This window comes from Sus scrofa, chromosome 3, assembly GCF_054392235.1.
Source record: "Sus scrofa isolate SSC_HxYL_T2T_F1_AM1 chromosome 3, Sscrofa_HxYL_maternal_Yorkshire_Landrace_v2.0, whole genome shotgun sequence".
In the NCBI taxonomy this organism is placed as follows: domain Eukaryota; kingdom Metazoa; phylum Chordata; class Mammalia; order Artiodactyla; family Suidae; genus Sus; species Sus scrofa.
In genome coordinates, this window is record NC_139385.1 from 90,690,123 (window position 1) to 90,708,485 (window position 18,363).

The 18,363-nt window shown below is 36.8% G+C and overlaps 1 protein-coding gene across 8 annotated transcripts in view; it reads left to right on the forward strand.

The window, feature by feature from the left end:
• Positions 1-18,363, forward strand: part of WDPCP (WD repeat containing planar cell polarity effector) — a 416,303-nt gene that overhangs the window by 73,773 nt on the left and 324,167 nt on the right. For all 8 annotated transcript variants that reach the window (XR_014841819.1, XR_014841820.1, XM_085019068.1 and 5 more), the window contains exon 2: positions 8,167-8,251. Coding sequence is in view for 5 of the 8 variants with exons in the window: in XM_085019068.1 (XP_084875194.1) it covers positions 8,191-8,251 (61 nt within the window). In the remaining 3 variants the exon portion in view is untranslated. The remainder of the gene's footprint in view (positions 1-8,166; positions 8,252-18,363) is intronic.

Sequence of the window (18,363 nt, forward strand, 5' to 3'; positions counted from 1 at the left end):
TAAGTTCTGGCATTTGCGGCTGTGGCTGGTATTGGATCCCTGGCCTGGGAACTTTCATATGTTGTCTATGCTGCCAAAACAAACAAACCGAAAAACCCCCCCAAAACCAAAAGGACATGATAGAAGGTGTTTTTAGCACACTGCTTTGTGCTTTTGCGTTTTGGTTCTGCCCTTTAGCTGCCTAGTGTTAATTGTTAAATCTAAAATTTTGTAAGTTGAAGTATATTACCTTATAGCATTTATTTACTCTTTGCAGTGGGTGCTCATTATCAGATAAATATATTCTGAATAATTACACTTAACGGTTAGGTTGAAAATGTATTCTAGACTTCTGAACTGATCTAGATCCTTATATGCTATGAGATAACATGATATAATATAGAAAAGCTCTAGATACATTTAAAATAGTTCAATAATATTTGAAGATAAATGTCACTGAGGGAGCTAGGATATATATTTGATAAGTGCTGTTTGAGTAAAATTTAAGGATAAAAATTTCATACAGGCAATTAGTTATGTAATACCCACTAATAATGTTCAGTGCTTTTCATCTTCAAAGCATTATACAGCATTAAATAATCCTCACAATACTTTTAGAAATGTAGGTCAGTATCATTATCCCTGTTTTTGTAGGTGGGGAAATTGAGGCAGAGAGGTTGAATGATTCGGGGTAAGTTTGTCATAGCAGGATTAGAATTAAGGCATTTTGGGCTCAGAGCCCATCACTTAGAGCAGTAGAACCACACCTTCTTTAGAAGGCTTAATCTTTTTGTCCTTGATAATAACTTTGCCTCTCATTAAACTATGTTGAGTTCATTTCTACATTAAAATTCAGAAACAACAAGTTTGAGCACTTTATAACCACTTGAAAAAAATACATTTTCGAAGTTCCCATCGTGGCTCAGTGGTTAGCGAATCTAACTAGGAACCATGAGGTTGCGGGTTCGATCCCTGGACTTGCTCAGTGGGTTAAGGACCCGGCGTTGCCATGAACTGTGGTGTAGGTCACAGACATGGCTCGGATCCCAAGTTGCTGTGGCTCTAGTGTAGGCTGGCTGCTACAGCTCCAATTCGACCCCAAGCCTGGGAACCTCCATATTCTTCGGGAGCAGCCCAAGAAATGGCAAAAAGACAAAACAAACAAACAAAAAAACCATTTCTCTTCCATGACTTTCCTGGCACTATATTGTCTTAATCTGTCTTTTCCATTGTCACCTTATTAGAGAATTACCAAAATATCTATCTTTGACTTTATTTTTCTTCTGGGATTTTATTCAGTGGCTCTAGTTTCCTTTTTATTTAGGGAATCCCAAAATATTTTTTATATAGTCTATGCCCCTTTTCTACATTCCTAGCTACCATTCTGCTGATATCAACCCTTATAACTTAAACTCCCACTGTGTCTAAAATTCAGTTTATTGACATTAGTAAAACTTGTTCCTGTTCTAGACTAACTTGTTTCTATGTATGTTTCAATCCAAGCACTTCCCTCGAAACTAGGATAAACCAGGTGGAAATAGGTCTGGATAAAGGGTTTCTGGGAACCAGTCATGGCCAGATCAGTGGTATTTGAGTCCTTTGTCAGGGTGAAGAAGCTGAATCCCATTCTAAGGAAGAGGAAGAGTCAGAGTTACAAATTGAGAGGCAAGACTAAAGTATAAGAGGAAACCAAGTAGCCAGGTCAGCTACTAAGAAAATTGAGGTTGTGGGTTGAGTAGTTGAGTCAGTGGTTGTGAACAGAATGCTCTGGTATACTTTTACCTGGCACATGATGATGGAGCCACGTACAAGGCAAGGGTCATGTCTGTGCAGTAACCAGATCCCCATCCCATGATGTTCACTCCAAATTCTTCCTTCTTCCTCACCTCCACAATTCATCAGTTCCCATATACTGTTGAGTCTTTCTTCAAAAGATCACTCCATTCTGATTCTTGATTTACATTCCAACCACCATCCCGATTTCAGTCCTTGTTGCTAATATTGGTGTTGTCTGTTACTTTATTACCTTTCTAACAGATCACTCTTATTAAAAATCCCTCCAGTGTTCCCATTCACAAAGTTAATCTTCCAATAACAATTCTGATCTGTTGATTACCCTTTTTAAAATACCTTATCAGATAAGAAACTTTTCTTTATTCCTCAGTAGCTATCTAACAAGATAAAAAGTCCTAATTCCTAATTTTGGCATTTAAAGACTTTCTTAGTATGATCCTGATTTTTCTCTTTGATTTGTGCACCAAACCATTTGCTTATTATTATTCTGTTTTTTTCCAATTTACCTTTCTTTTCTTTCTTTCTTCTTCTTCTTTTTTTTTTTCTTTTTTCTTTTTAGAGCTGCACTCATGGCATATGAAAGTTCCCAGGCTAGGGGCCAGCCCATGCCACAGTCAGAGCAGTGCAGGATCCAAGCTGTGTCTATGACCTATGTGTATATGCGACCACAGCTCATGGCAATGCCAGATCCTTTACCCACTGAGCAAGGCCAGGGATTGAACCCTCATCCTCATGTATACTAGTTGGGTTCTTTACTGCCGAGTCATGAAGGGAACTCTCCTTACCCTTTTTTCTTTATTGAAGTATAGTTGATTTAGAATGTTGTGTTAATTTCTTCAGTATAGCAATGTGATTCAGTTATACTTATAAATGCACTCTTTTTAAAAAATATTCTTTTCCATTATGGCTAGTCATAACACATTGGATATAGTTCTCTGTGTTATACAGTAGGATCTTGTTTATCCCCTCCATATATAATGGCTTACATCTACTAACCCCAACCTCAGACTCCATCCTTCCCCCAACCTCCTTCCCTTTGGCAATCACAAGTTTTTTCTCTATGCCTCTGAGTCTGTTTCTGTTTCTGTTTCAAAGATAGGTTCATTTGTGTCATATTTTATATTCCAGGTATAAGTGATACCATGTGGTATTTGCCTTTCTCTTTCTTTCTTTTTTTTGTCTTTTTGCCTTTTCTAGGGCCCCTCCCGCGGCATATGGAGGTTCCCAGGCTAGGGGTCTAATCAGAGCTGTAGCCATCGGCCTACACCAGAGCCACAGCAATGCGGAATCTGAGCCACATCTGCAACCTATACCACAGCTCACAGCAACACCAGATCCTTAACCCAATGAGCAAGGCCAGGGACCGAATCCGCAACCTCATGGTTCCTAGTCGGATTCATTAACCACTGTGCCACGATGGGAACTCCATGCCTTTCTCTTTCTGACTGACCTCACTTAGTATGATAATCTCTAATTGTATGCATTATTTCATTCTTCTTTTATGGCTGAGTAGTATTCCATTGTATTCATGTACCACATCCTCTTAATCTATTCAACTGTTAGTGGGCATTTAGATTATTTCCATGTCTTGGCTATTTTTTTTGGCTTTTTAGGCACACACCCTTGGAGTATGGAGGTTCCTAGGCTAGGGGTTGCATCAGAGCTATGGCTGCTGGCACAGCAACGCCAGATCCAAGCTGCGTCTGCCACCTATACCACAGCTCACAGTAATGCTGGATCCTTAACCCACTGAGCGAGGCCAGAGATTGAACCCACAACCTCATGGTTACTAGTTGGATTTGTTTCCACTACACCACAATGGGAACTCCCCATGTCTTGGCTACTGTGAATAGTGTAGTGCTATTAAGAACATAGGCGTGCATGTATGTTTTTGAATTATAGTTTTGTCCAGATATATGCCCAGGAGTGGGATTACTGGATCATATGGTAGTTCTATTTTTAGTTTTCTGAGGAGCCCCCATACTGTTTTCCATAGTGGCTGTACCAACTTACATTCCTACCAACAGTGTACGAGGGTTCCTTTTTCTCCATGCCCTTTCCAGCATTTGTTTTATAAATCCTTGTATCTGTGACTCATAGAAATATGTCAGACATCTAAGGTGCTCAAAGTATATGTGATAATTAATAATTAGATATCAGAGGACTCTCTGAGGTACAAATGACCCAGTGTTTCTAATACTCTAGCCTTTTATTAGTTTTTTGTTAGAATCCTCTGTGTTTTTACACAAAGTTTATCATTGTTTGGTTTAGTGTTGAATATTTAAAAAAATCTTTATTTCTGATAATGTGACATTGATTAAATATCTTCATGCAGATGCTTAGCAGATAATTAATATAATTCTATGTAGATGACATTAGACAAGAGATCGTTAGAGTTACTGCTGTGGCGCAGTAGGTTGATGATTTGGCTTGTCTCTGTTGTGGCGCCAGTTTGCCTGGAGCAGTGGGTTAAGGATTTGGCATTGCTACAGCCGCGGTGTAGGTTACAGCTCTGGCTTGGATTTGATCCCTGGCCCAGGAACTTCCATATGCTGTTGGTGTGGCTGTAAAAGGAAAAAAAAAAGTGTGGGGGAGTATACTGTATTTTATGTAACTTGGCGATTGCCTAATGATGAGTAGAATACCCAATACAACTAACTAGTGGTTCATCTTAAATTCATGCTGTTTAATTGTCTTTAACTTGTGTATTTTGAATTGGGTGAATATTTAATCCTCAGAAAGTCTATTGATAATAAATATCAAGTATATATTTTAAGGGTATGCCCAAAAAATATTTCCTTAGGCCCTTTGATGTATTTTGCTAATACACATGCATTTTAAATGTCTTGTTGGGGCCATGGTATCATTTATCTTTGTTAAACTACAGCAGTGTCTTTGCTACTTCTTTCTTTGCATCATGTTTTACATGCAGGTTTTATTTGCCCTCAGGTTTCCTTTCTTTCCTAAAGTAATCAAAATAACTGATGTCAGAAACCAGGGAAGACAAATATTTTGCACATTTATTTAGTGGAAAGTAATCTTTACCTCTAAAAGTTTTTTTTCTTTTCTTTTCTGTCTTTTTAGGGCCACACCTGTGGCATATGGAGGTTTCCAGAGTAGGGGTCGAATTGGAGCTGTAGCCACTGGCCTATGCAACAGCCACAGCAATGCACGATCTGAGTTGTGTCTCTGACCTATATCACAGCTCACGGCAATGCTGGATCCTTAACCTACTGAGCGAGGCCAGGGATTGAACCTGCATCCTCATGGATGCTAGTCAGATTCATTTCCGCTGAGCCACGATGGGAACTCCAAGGTTTTATTTTCCAAAAGAATGTTATCAAAAGTATAAAAAAGTCACAGTATCTTAGTGCAATGGTTTCTATTTTGTGTTACTTTCTTAAAATGTACCTATATGGTAATAGTTAATCTTAAGGCAAATAAATATTTATTTTAATGTAATCTGTTTTGGAGGGAAGGATTGAAACTTTTGGAGGATATAACTAGAATGATGAGAAGATCCTCTCAATCCTCTGTCCTTAAAATTTGGTCTATAATCTCTCCCCCTACAAAAGAGCAGTCAAGATTTAAATCGAGCTCAGTTTAAATTGTGCTTCTTATTCTCTCATGGAGACAGGAAATTTGGATTCAGAATAGCCTTCTGCCACATCTGAGATTGTCATCAATTATAAAATTAATCAGAAAATTATAAAAGTTAAAAAGATATTTTAAAATAAATGAAAATTAAACTATGGGAAATTTTTTTGTTTAGGTTTTTCCTTCTGCTATTCTTTTCATTTGGATAATTCTTTTTAATTTAATTTATTTTTTGGTGAGGAATTTTTTTTATCATTTATTTATATATACATTTTTTTCTACTGCACAGCGTGGTGATCCAGTTACACATACACGATACTATTCAATATTAAGAAAATTTGCTGTATTTTTTAGTCATTCATTCATTGCAGTCATTTACCCCCAATATAACTACTTTTGGCCTAGTTCTAAGTCTGTGTATAGGGTTTTATTGCCGGAGAAATGAGAAGAGGGGGGCTTCATTTTTCCACTTTGTGGTTAGGCAGTCCCTGTTTCACTGCTTTTTAATCCCTGAACACACCCCCTCCAGAAATGCAGAATCCAGCATTCTTCTGAAATTCTTTACTTCTTTCCTTCAAAACAACTATTTATGCACTAATACAATATTTGAATATTACGAGCTCAGTCTTGACTGCTTCCTCCAGGCAGATTTTTCATACAAAGAAATTAAAGCATTCTTTCTAACTGGTGGCATTCTTGAGTAAGATGCAAATCTTTCTTAAAGGTCTGTGTCTCAAAAAACCTGCACAGTGTAAGAGATGATAAGACATTTTGCAGACTAAAACGGATATTGATTTGGTCCCCTCCAACTTTTTAAATTTTAAAAAGTTTATTCCATTAATTCTCTTTAATTTTATATGGTCTTATTAGCAGATTTTTGAAGTTCAGGGGGAAAAAAGCAGTGAATAACCCACAGTTGACTGTCTTTTGCCTGTGTGCTAATGCATGACCCCTGCAAAGCCTCTTCCTTAATTATAAATATTTTGGGGAGTCTGCATTTGTCACATGTGTCCATAAATAAGTCCAGTCTTTTACTAATGGACCTTGGTCATTTTCTTCTCCTTTGCCTCCCCTAGTACTTGCTAGGCCTGCTCCATCAAGTTATTATTGCTGCCACCATATCTATCTTTGCTGGGTGTGGATCCTGCTTTGTCTGGATACCACTACCCTGAGTACATTAATACAAAGTCCTACCAGACCTGCTTACTTTCTACTGGGCACCACCCTCTGTGGTTACGTCACCACCCTTAAACCAAATATCCCAGGGGCCATAAAAGTGTCATTTGTAAAGTAGAATGTCTCGCTCCCTTTTGTCCTGATGTTTTTAGTGGGAAACTAGAGTGGTGTTGTTTATATACCAAAGTACTTTTAGAAGTAGTCTGTACATTTTCTCAGTCATCCCACCCCCATTGAACCTAGACAAGAATCCTGGTTTCAAGTCTAGCTCAGAGTTTGTACACTACTTACTATTCTCAGAATTTCCCCTTATGTCCATTTGCAAAGGGTCAAGGGCTTTGCACTGACATTTGACGTTCTCCACAGACCTCATTTTGCTTTTTCTCCTCCAAACTCCATAAAATCTGAGTCTGATAGGATTTTCAATGGTAAAGATACACAGTGAACTTGTGTTTTCCAAGTTAAAAGCTTCTGTCTCTTATAAATAGCCAGTGTGCATTAAAAAGAAAACTGTGCTCCACTCCCCATTCTGTATGAGGTGAATGTTTTTTTAAATAAATTCTTTACTATTCATTGACTTAAACTGAAAAAGAGAATTTCAAGTACAGTCTTCTTTTGATATGTAAGTAAAAATGTGGCCTTTTTAGTTTCAGCTTTAAAATTTTATCTCTAGTTAATTTGCATGATGAAACCTTTTTACGGTTTTATGGACAGAACAGTTCTTTTATGATCCTTAAAGAAATTGTCAACAGTTTACAGTATGTATTTCTGGTACATAGGAAAGTCTATGTGTAGTATAATACTTATATTATTTCCAAGGAAACAGTTAAGTTATTTAAATTCCTTTCAAATATATGTAAAATAGTGATTTTTTTTGGATTCATCTTAGCCTTTTCCCAATCTGTCTAAATTGATGAAGTTCTAATGGATTAAAAAAAAAATCAACAGACCATCACTAGCACCTGCTATGAAAACTGGGAGGAAATAGAGGATGTACATTTTTGCTATGTTTTATTTAATGCAGGTAGGGTAGAATATCTGGATCTATCATGACATGCAGATTAACAAACTAATCTGAATGCTAATGCGGTTTCAAACAGTTTACTTCTAAGTAAATATATTTCCTATACTAGTAACTATATACCATTTACCTTGCAAATTCCACCTTAATTAGCCTGTTAGTATGTGAGAGATTATAAATATTTGCTTTGTATATTAAAAATACACCACACAATGTTTGTACTTTCAACTACTTAACAGACATTTCTTTTCCTTAAAAATATGTTTAAAAAAAAAGATTAAATACTAAATAATTTGAAATATGCTCAGTCTTAGAATCCAAACATGTATTATTGGAAACCCAAATATATGTTTTTTTTCTTACAGTATTTCTCAATGTAATGGCATACTAAGTATAGGAAAAGAAGTGTGTTTTTCCTTTTTCTGGAGTTTATTTGTCCATGGTTAGCCAGGGATATAGTAAAGTGTGTTTATTTCTAATGAACCATATCTCAAATATTAGTAGTGGCAGTGATTCTTTTTATTATTTCTAAGGGACCTTGGTTTTATTGGCAGTAGAAGATAATTAATTGGCACCTCTTTTTAATATTTTTAAAACAGGACAGAGATTCCTTCTGCAATCAGATGTCTTTCTGCCTGACTGAACTGCACCTGTGGTCTTTGAAGAATACCTTACACATTGGGGGTAAATAAGCTCTAGATTAATTTCAACATTTAAAAAATATGTTGCAATAATATAAATAAGTACTTGCAGAGATCAGCGCTTAGATTCTCCAACTGGATTTGCATTATTTTCTTTATACTTAATGAAAAATTTGCTAGTGGAAAGTAATTTCTTTTAGGTAACATTGGTTAATTTATTTTTTCAACTTGAGTTAGATTGTTTTGTTTTGAAAATTAATTTTATTGGCCTGCTATCTGTTTCCTCTTAAGATACATACATACTCCATTTTTTCTGGGATTGTTCATAATAGCTGATCTTATATTCATAAATGTTTGCTGGCTTGCTAATGGTAAATGCATTTCTCTTTGATAGTAAAGTAATGTTTGAAACATACAGCTAAGACGTACAATTACATTCATTTTTTTGCATTTCACATTTTAAAATTTTATTTATTTATTTTGTCTTTTGTCTTTTGAGGTCTGCACCTGTGGCATATGGAGGTTCCCAGGCTAGAGGTCTAATTGGAGCTACAGCTGCTGGCCTACATCACAGCTCACAGCAACGCCGGATCCTTAAACCACTGAGCGAGGCCAGGGATCGAACCCACAACCTCATGGCTCCTGGTTGGATTCGTTTCCACTGCGCCATGACGGGAACTCCAGCATTTCACATTTTTTTCGGAATAACGTATATATATCTTAGGAAATAGCTTTTTAAAAATCTTTTCCTTTTTGAGTATCTAAAGCAACTCTTGTATTTAGGAGGACAATTTTATTTATGTCTTTAGCATCATTATGAAGAAAATGGTTTACCTTGCAAAGCATTATTTCTTTATATCAAATATATAATTACAGATGGATGCCATTATAATTTCATTAAGTTTAGCTTGCTTAAAATGCATATGGATAGAATTTCCAGTTAAATAATGTGGACTTAATACACATTTGCTTCCTACCCAGATTCTTTTGAAATGAAAGTAAATACAATAAAGAAGGTGGAGTTCCCATTTTGGTTTAGTGGAAATGAGTCTGACTTGTATCCATGAGGATACAGGTTTGATCCCAGCCTTACGCAGTGGATTAAGGATCTGGCATTGCTGTGAGCTGTGGTGTAGGTCACAGATGTGGCTCAGATTCTGCATTGCTGTGGCTGTGGCGTAGGCCGGTAGCTGCAGCTCCAATTTGACCCCTAGCTCCAATTCCTTTGACCTCACTGGAATTTCCATATATTGCAGGTGTGGCCCTAAAAAGCAACAAACAAACAAACAAATAAATAAATAAAATAAAGAAGGTGTAAACTAACCTACAGGGAATAGGAGACAAAGAGAGGAGGCAATTGCAGTTGAACAGCTTTAGGAAGGGATGGAGGAATTACCAAAACTTAAAAATTTGTATATCAAATGTTTACAGATAATTCCAATGACAACAAGTTTGAGTCTCAAAACTCTTAGGGGTATAGAAATTTGAGGAGTGAGATACTGAAAAAGGATGGAACTATGGCATGAGGGGGATAAGAAGGTCTTAAAAATATACATAAGAAGTAGTGAGATACTTCTTGCTCTCTCTTTTTTTGGCTGCATTCATGGCATGTGGAAGTTCTGGGCCAGGGATTAAACCCACACCATAGCACTGACAACTCCCAGATCCTTAACCTACTGAGCCAACAAGGAACTCTGAGATACTTCTAATACTGGGAAAATATGTAATTTAGGGAGGCCGAAAATCAGCCCCAGTTAAAGAAGACAGGTGAGAGGTGCTGGACTAAAAACAAGAGACGAAGTGAAAACCTACATACTAATAGGTGAGGACCTCGTAATCCCTTCATAATCAGATTAATCTTCATCTCTGAATATTGTGGCTAGTTGTATACCTTCCAAGAAAAAAGGAGCTGAGGGAGTCCTCTCTGGAGCAACTCTATGGCTCCAGAGGGCCCAATCTACAGTAATATTTTAGGTGGTCCTCCAGTAAAACACTCTGGTTTCTCAGTGACCAGTGAAGCCCACCAATTGGCAAAACTTGTTCATATATATTGAACATCCAGTTAGCTTCTGAGCACCTCACTTTAAAATATGAACAGCTAGAAGCAAAATATAGACATTTCAGTAATCTTTCTGAAATTAAAATATGTAGCAAAAAAAAATTAAACTCAAAAGAAATTTTGTCAGAAAATAGAAAAAAAAAACAAAGAAAATTAACCTGTTTTACTGTTGGTGAAAGTATAAATTGGAAACAACTACTTTAGGAAACACTTTATCATCATCTAGTGTAGTTGAAGATTTATGTCACTTACTAACCAATTATTCCACTCCTAGATATATATCCTAGTGAAAGCCATGATAACTTATGTACCAGGACACATGTACAAAAATGTTCATAATAGTACTGTTCGTAATGCAGGAAACTAGAAACAGCCCAAATGTTAATCAGCAGGAGAGTGGATAAATACATTTATGCAATGGAGAAAGTGAATGAATTATAGCTGTATGCAACAATATAGGTGCATGTCAGGAATATATAATATAATATAGGGCAAACAATTTAAAAAGTAAGTTGCCAAAGAGCACATGCAGTGTGATTACATTTAGAGGAAATTCAAAAACAACAGTCAAAATTAAATCATGTATTGTTTCAGGAGACAAATATTTATGGTAGTACTATAAAGAAAATTATAGGAGGAGTTCCTGTCATGGCGCAGTGGTTAACGAATCCTACTAGGAACCATGAGGTTGTGGATTTGATCCCTGGCCTTGCTCAGTAGGTTAAGGATCCAGTGTTGCCGTGAGCTGTGGTGTAGGTTGCAGATGCAGCTCAGATCCCGCGTTGCTGTGGCTCTGGTGTAGGCTGGTAGCTACAGCTCCAATTTGACCCCTAGCCTGGGAACCTGCATATGCTGCAGGTGTGGCCCTAAAGAGCTTAAAAGAAAAAAAAAAGAAAAAGAAAATTATAAACACAAAATTTTAGTACCTTTGAGAAGAAAGGGAGTTGAAGGGAAATAGTAAAGGGTGCACAGGAAGTTTAAAAGACAATGTTCTTGGGGGAAGGTTCAAGATGGCAGCACAGAAGATCCTGAACTCATCTCCTCCCATGGACACAACAGATTTAACTATAGATGGAATAATTCCCTCAGAAAGGGACCTGGAAAATGGATGAATAGTACCTCCACAGTGAAAGTAAAAAGACAGCATTGAAATGGTTAGGAAGACAAAAAGACAGTCTTGCCAAGATAAAAAACCACATCTTAGCCATGGCGATGCACAACTGGGAGGAATACAAAGGGGTTCTTTTCTTTGAGTTGCAAGGAATTAAGACTCCACATCTGGAATCCCAGCCCCTAGATCCTATGCATGAGAGATAAGTCCTGAAAATACCTGACTTTGAAAACCAAAGTCAGGAATATGTCCAGGAAAACTGTAGAACTGCAGAGAATAAAAAAAAAACCAAAAACCTCACTCTTTAATAAAGAGTATGTATACAAACTCAATTGACCAGAAAACCAGTACAAAAACACCAGATTTCTTTAGAAGCACATGGACCGCCTCCTAATCTTGAAGCATCTGCTAGAGAAGTAGGAACCAACTGGGACACTCCCTGGAAAATGAGACACTAGCAGGAGCCATTTTCACAATTTTAACCTGCCTTCTTAATTCTGTTGCAGACAGGTGCCATTTTGAAATTCTCCCTCTAAGCTATTAGCACCCCTGGGTGCACCCCAGAGAATCTCACCTACTCATGTACTTCAGCCAGGTCTCATAGCTGGCCAAGTGATAGCTGCTAGCTGCTCTGGAGGCAGCCCTGCCCACCACCATGCCACCCCAGCAGCAGCTGACAGAACGGGAGGGTGTATACAGCCCATATAAGGGACACCCCTTGAGTATCTGGCTCTGGTGGCCAGGCAGGATTATACTTCTAAGCTTTGTAGGACATTTCTTAAACAAGTCCACTACTTTAAGACTGGAGAGATAACTAATTTACTTGATAAACATAGAAACTTAGGCAAAATGAGATAGAGTAATATGTTCCAATCAGGAATGTAAGACAAAATCTCAGAATAAGAACTAAAGAAAATGTAAATAAGCAATCTACAGTATAAAGAGTGTATAGTAGTGATCATTAAGATGCTCACTGACCTCTGGAGAAGCATGGATGAACACAATGAGAACTTCAACAAAGATATAAGAAATGTAAGAAAGTACTACACAGAGGTTGTAACTGAACTGAAGAATATACTAGAGGGGTTCAACAGCAGACTGAATGAGGTAGAAGATTGAATCAGCAGGCTAGAAGACAAAACAATGGAACTCAGAAGGCAACAAAATGAAAAAAAGAATTTTAAAAGTAAAGCTGACCTAAGGGACCTTCAGTATAACATCAAGCAGAATAACATTTGTATTATAGAGGTTCCTAAAGGAGAAGGAAAAGAGAAAGGGCCAGAAAAATTATTTGAAGAGAGTGGCTAAAAATGTTTTCTAATTTGGGAGGAAACAGACATCTGGATCCAGAAAGCCCAGAGAATGCCAAATAAAATGAACTCGAAGAGATGCATATCAAGACACATTACAATTAAAATCGGGAGATGTTAATGGTAAAGAGAGAATTTCAAAAGCAGCAAGAGAAAAACAACTAGTTGGGGGGGAAAACTGTAACTGCAATGTATACATCTAAGGATAACCTGACCCCCTTGCTGTACAGTGGGAAAATAAAAAAAATAAAAAAGAAAAAAAAAAAAAAAAGAAAAACAACTAGTTATATACAAGTGAAACCCTGTAAAGGTTATTGGTGGAAATTTTCAACAGAACCTTGGCAGGCCAGAAGGGAGTGACATGTCATATTCAAAGTGCTAAAAGGAAAAAGCTTGTAATCAAGAATTCTCTACCTAACAAGATTATCACTTATAATTGAAGGAGAGATGAAGAGTTTCTCAGATAAGTAAAAACTAAAGGAATTCATCACCATCAGACTGACCCTACAAGAAATGTTAAAGGGACTCTAGTGTTCAAAGAAAAGAAATGGTACTAATTAATGCTAAGAAAATAAGAGTGAAAATATCACTGGAAAAGGTAACTATACAATAAAGGTAGTGGATCAATTGCTTATAAAACAAATGTGAAGGTTAAAACACAAAAGTAGTAAAACTAATTAAAATTACAACAAGTAGTTAAGGGATGTATAAAATAAAAAGATGTAAAATATATCAATGGATATATAAAATGTTGGGGGGAGTAAAAAGATAAAACTTTGGAATGCATTCAAATTTAACACTACTATTTAAATAGGATGTTATATGTGAACATCACAGTAAACACAGGGAAAAATCTTATAGTAAATACACTAATGAAAATAGAAAGAAATAAAGCATAGCCCTAGAGAAAAATCATCAAAGCACAAGGGAAGAGAGAAAGAAGAAAAAAGGAACAGAAAAGAACTTCAAATACAGCCAGAAAACATTTAAAAAAATGGAGGAAGTATGTACTTATCAGTAATTACTTTGAATACAAATAGACTAAATTCTGCAATCAAAAGAGGCCAAATGTCAAAATGGCTATAGTTACCCAAGGCAATCTACAAATTCAGTGCAACCCCTGTTAAATTACCAATGCCATTTTCCACAGAACTAGAACAAAAATTTTGAAATTTGTGTGGAAACACAAGACCCCAAATAGCCAAAACAATCTTGAGAAAGAAAAACAGAGCTGGAGGAATCAGGCTTCATAACTTTATACTATACTTCAAAGCTACAGTAAACAAAACAGTATAGTGCTGGTACAAAAATGGTTATATAGGTCAGTGAAATAGGATAGAAAGCCAAAAAATAAACCCACCCACTTATGGTCAATTAATGTACAACAACAGAGGCAAGAATATACAGTGGAGAAAAGAGATCCTCTTCAATGGGTGGTGCTGGGAAAACTGGACAGTTGCATGTAAAAGAATGAAATTGGAAGTTCCCATAGTGGCACAGAGGAAACGAATCTGGGCTAGTATTATATAGATGAGGGTTCGATCCCTGGCCTCACTCAGTGGGTTAAGGTTCTGGCATTGCTGTGAGCTATGGTGCAGGTCACAGATGTAGCTCGGATCTGGCATTGCTGTGGCTGCGGTGTAGGCTGGCAACTGCAGCTTTGATTTGGTCCCTAGCCTGGGAATTTCCACATGCTGCAGCCCTAAAAAGCAAAAAAAAAAAAAAAAAAAAAAAAAAAAAAAAGAATGAAATTAGAGAAGTTCCCATTGTGGCTCAGCAGGTTAAGAACCTGACTTTGTCTCTCTGAGGTTGAGGGTTCAATCCCTGACCTCACTCAGTGGGTTAAGAATCTGGTGTTGCCATAAGCTTCAGCTTAGGTCACAGATGTGGCTTGGATCTGGTGTAGCCATGGCTGTGTCGTAGACTTCAGCTGCAGCTCTGATTCAGCCCCTAGCCTGGGAACTCCCATATGCTGCAGGTATAGCTGTAAAAAGAAAAAACAAAAAGCAAACAAAAGAATGAAATTAGAACATTCTTTCATACCATGCATAAAAATAAACTCAAAATGGATTAAAGACCTAAATGAAAGGTCACATGCTATAAAACTCTTGAGGAAAATATAGGTAGAACCCTCTTTTTGACATAAATCACAGCAGTAATCTTTTGGATCCATCTCCTAGAGTAATGAAAATAAAACAAGTGGGACCTAATTAAACTCAAAAGCTTTGCATAGCAAAGGAGAGCATAGAAACAAAAACAAAAATGAAAAAACAACCCCACAGAATGGGAGAAAATATTTGCAAATGAAGGGACTGACAAGGGATTAACTTCCAGAATGTACAAACATCTCATGGAGCTTTATATAAAAAAAAAAAACCTAATAAAAAATGGACAGAAGACCTAAATAGACATTTCACCAAAGACAGAAAGATGGCCAAAAAGCACATGAAAAAATGCTCAATGTCACTAATTATTAGAGAAATGTAAGTTAAAACTGCATTGAGGTACCACCTTACACCAGCCATAATGGCCATCATTAAAAAGACTACAAACAATAAATGCTGAAGAGGTGCGGTGAAAAGGGAACCCTCCTAACACTGTTCATGGGAATGTAAATTGGTGCAGCCACAATGGAAAACAGTATGGAAGTTCCTCAAAAAACTGAAACCAGAGTTACCATATAATCCAGCAGTCCCACTCCTGGGCATCTATCCAGAGAAAACCATGATTCAAAAAGATACATGCACCCCTCCAGTGTTAATTGCAGCACTGTTTACAAAGGCAAGACATGGCAGCAACCTGAATGTCTATGAAAAGAGGAATGGATAAAGAATTGGTGTACACACACACACACACACACACACACACACACACACAATGGAATATTATTCAGTCATAAAAAGGCATGAAATAGTATCATTTGCAGCAATAGGTATGGACTCAGAGATTGTCTTACTAAGTGAAGTAAGTCAAACACAAATATCATATGCAGTCATTTATATGTGGAATCCAAATAAAAGGATACAGATGAACTTATTTGCAGAACAGAAACAGACTCACAGACTTTGGGTAAAGGTGGGGGGGTGGAATGGGCTAGGAGTTTGGAATAGGCATACCACACTATGGTATATGGAATAGAGGGCCAATGGGGACCTGCTTTATAGCATAGGGAACTCTACCCAGGGAACTCTGTACTAATCTATATGGGGAAAGAATCTGAAAAGAATGGATGTGTGTCTACGTATATCTGAATCACTTTGTTGCACAGCAGAGATTATCACAATATTGTAAATCAACTATACTTCAATAAAACAAAAAAATTTTGAAACCAAATCGGGCACTTTTGGGGGAGGGATAAATTGGGAAGTTGGGAGTGGCATACATATACTACTGTGTACAAAATCAGTAGGTGAAAAGGACCAACTGTATAGCATGGAGAATCTGCCCAATATTCTGTGATGGCCTATATGAGAAAAGAATCTGAAAAAGATACATGTTTATGTATAACTGATTCACTTTTAGTACACCTGAAGCTGACACAACATTATGCCGTACTCCAATAAAATTTAATTAATTAATCCTATAAACTGTGAGGGGGTGGCTGAATAGATTTAAAATAGGATTCATCTATATGCTACCTACAATAGAATTACTTCTCTTATAATTTTTTTTTTTTTTTGTCTTTTTGCTATTTCTTGGGCTGCTCCCTCGGCATATGGAGGTTCCCAGGCTAGGGGTCAAATCAGAGCTATAGCCACCGGCCTACGCCAGAGCCACAGCAACGCGGGATCCGAGCCACGTCTGCAACCTACACCACAGCTCACGGCAACGCCGGATCATTAACCCACTGTCTTATATTTTTTGAAAGGATACACACAGACTGAAAGTAAAAGAATGGAAAAGACATTTCATGCAAATGAATATGAAAAGAAAGCTGGAGTAGCTGTACTTATATAAGATAAAATAGACTTTAAAACAAAGATGTTAATAAAAGACAAAGAAGAGCATTACATCATGATAAAGGGGTCAGTCCAGCAAGAAAATATTAGCATTTATAAATATATTTGCATCCAGTAGAGGAATACATATATATATGTATCATAACTGACTTAAAAAGAAATTGAAAACAATACAGTAATAGTAGGGAACTTTAATACTCCACTTATATCAATAAACAGATCATCTAGACCAAAAATCAATACAGACACATTGGACTTAATGACACTTTAGCCCAGATTGACTTAATAGATAAATATAGAATATTCTAGGAGTTCCCATTGTGGCACAGCGGAAATGAATCTGACTAGGACCCGTGAGGTTGTGGGTTTGATCCCTGGCCTTGCTCAGTGGGTTAAGGATCTGGTGTTGCCATGACCTGTGATGTAAGTCACACATGGGCTTGGATGCAGCATTGGTGTGGCTGTGGCATCAGCTGGCAGCTATAGCTCCGATTAAACCCCTAGTGTGGGAACCTCTATATGCCATGGGGAACAGTGGCCCTAAAAGCAAAAAAAAAATTCTAATCACAAGTAGCAGATTACACAGTCTTCTCAGTGCACATAGAACATTCTCCAGGATAGGTCACATGTTAAGTTACAAAACAAGTCTCAGTAATTTCAAGAAGATTGAAATCATATCAAACATCTTCTCTGATGACCGCAATGGTATGAAACTAAATATCAATCACAAGGAAAAGAACAGTAAAAAACGCACAAATGTGTATATTAAGTAGCATGCTAACAACTAGTGCGTTGTCAAAGAAATCAAAGGCGAAATCAGGCAGTACTTAGAGACAAATGAAAACAGAAATATGTCATACCAAAATCTGTGTTATACAGCACAAGAAGTTCTATGAGGGAAGACCATAGCAATACAGGCCTACTTCAAGAAACAAAAAAATCTCAAACAATCTAACTTTACACTGAAAGAAACTAGAAACAGAAGAACAAATGCAGCCCCAAATTAGTAGAAGGAAGGAAATAGTACAGACCAGGGCAGGAATAAATGAAACATAAAATTAAAAAAAAAAAAAACCCAAAAACAAAAATGGAAGAAAAGACCAATGAATCTAAGAGCTGGTTCTTTGAAATGATAAACAAAGTCAGCAAACCTTTAGCTAGACTGACTAAGGAGAAAAGAAAGGGGACTCAAAATCAGAAAGAGAAGTTACAGCTTATATCACAGAAAGGCAAACGTTCATAGGAGACTACTATGTGAAATTATATGCCAATGAATTGGACAACATAGAAGAAATGGTTAAATTCCTAGAGAAACATACAATCTTTCAAGACTGAATCATGAAGAAATAGAAACTCTGGATAGACTCATTACTAGTAAGAACATTGAAACAGTAAACAAAAGCCTTTCAACAAACAGAAATTACAGACCAGACAGTGTCTTCTTTAATTTTGTAAAACAGTCACAGATTTAATACCTGTTCTTCTCAAACTATTCCAGAAAACTTAAGAGGAGGGAAACTTTTGTTTTAGGTTACAAAAACCAGACAAGGAAATTGCACAGAAAAGAAAATTACATGCCAATATTCTTGATGAACATAAGTGTAAAAATTCTCAACAAAGCGTTAGTTAACCAAATCCAACAATATATTAAAAGGACTATGTACCATGATTAAGTGGGATTTATTTTAGGGACATAAGGATGTTTTATTATCCACA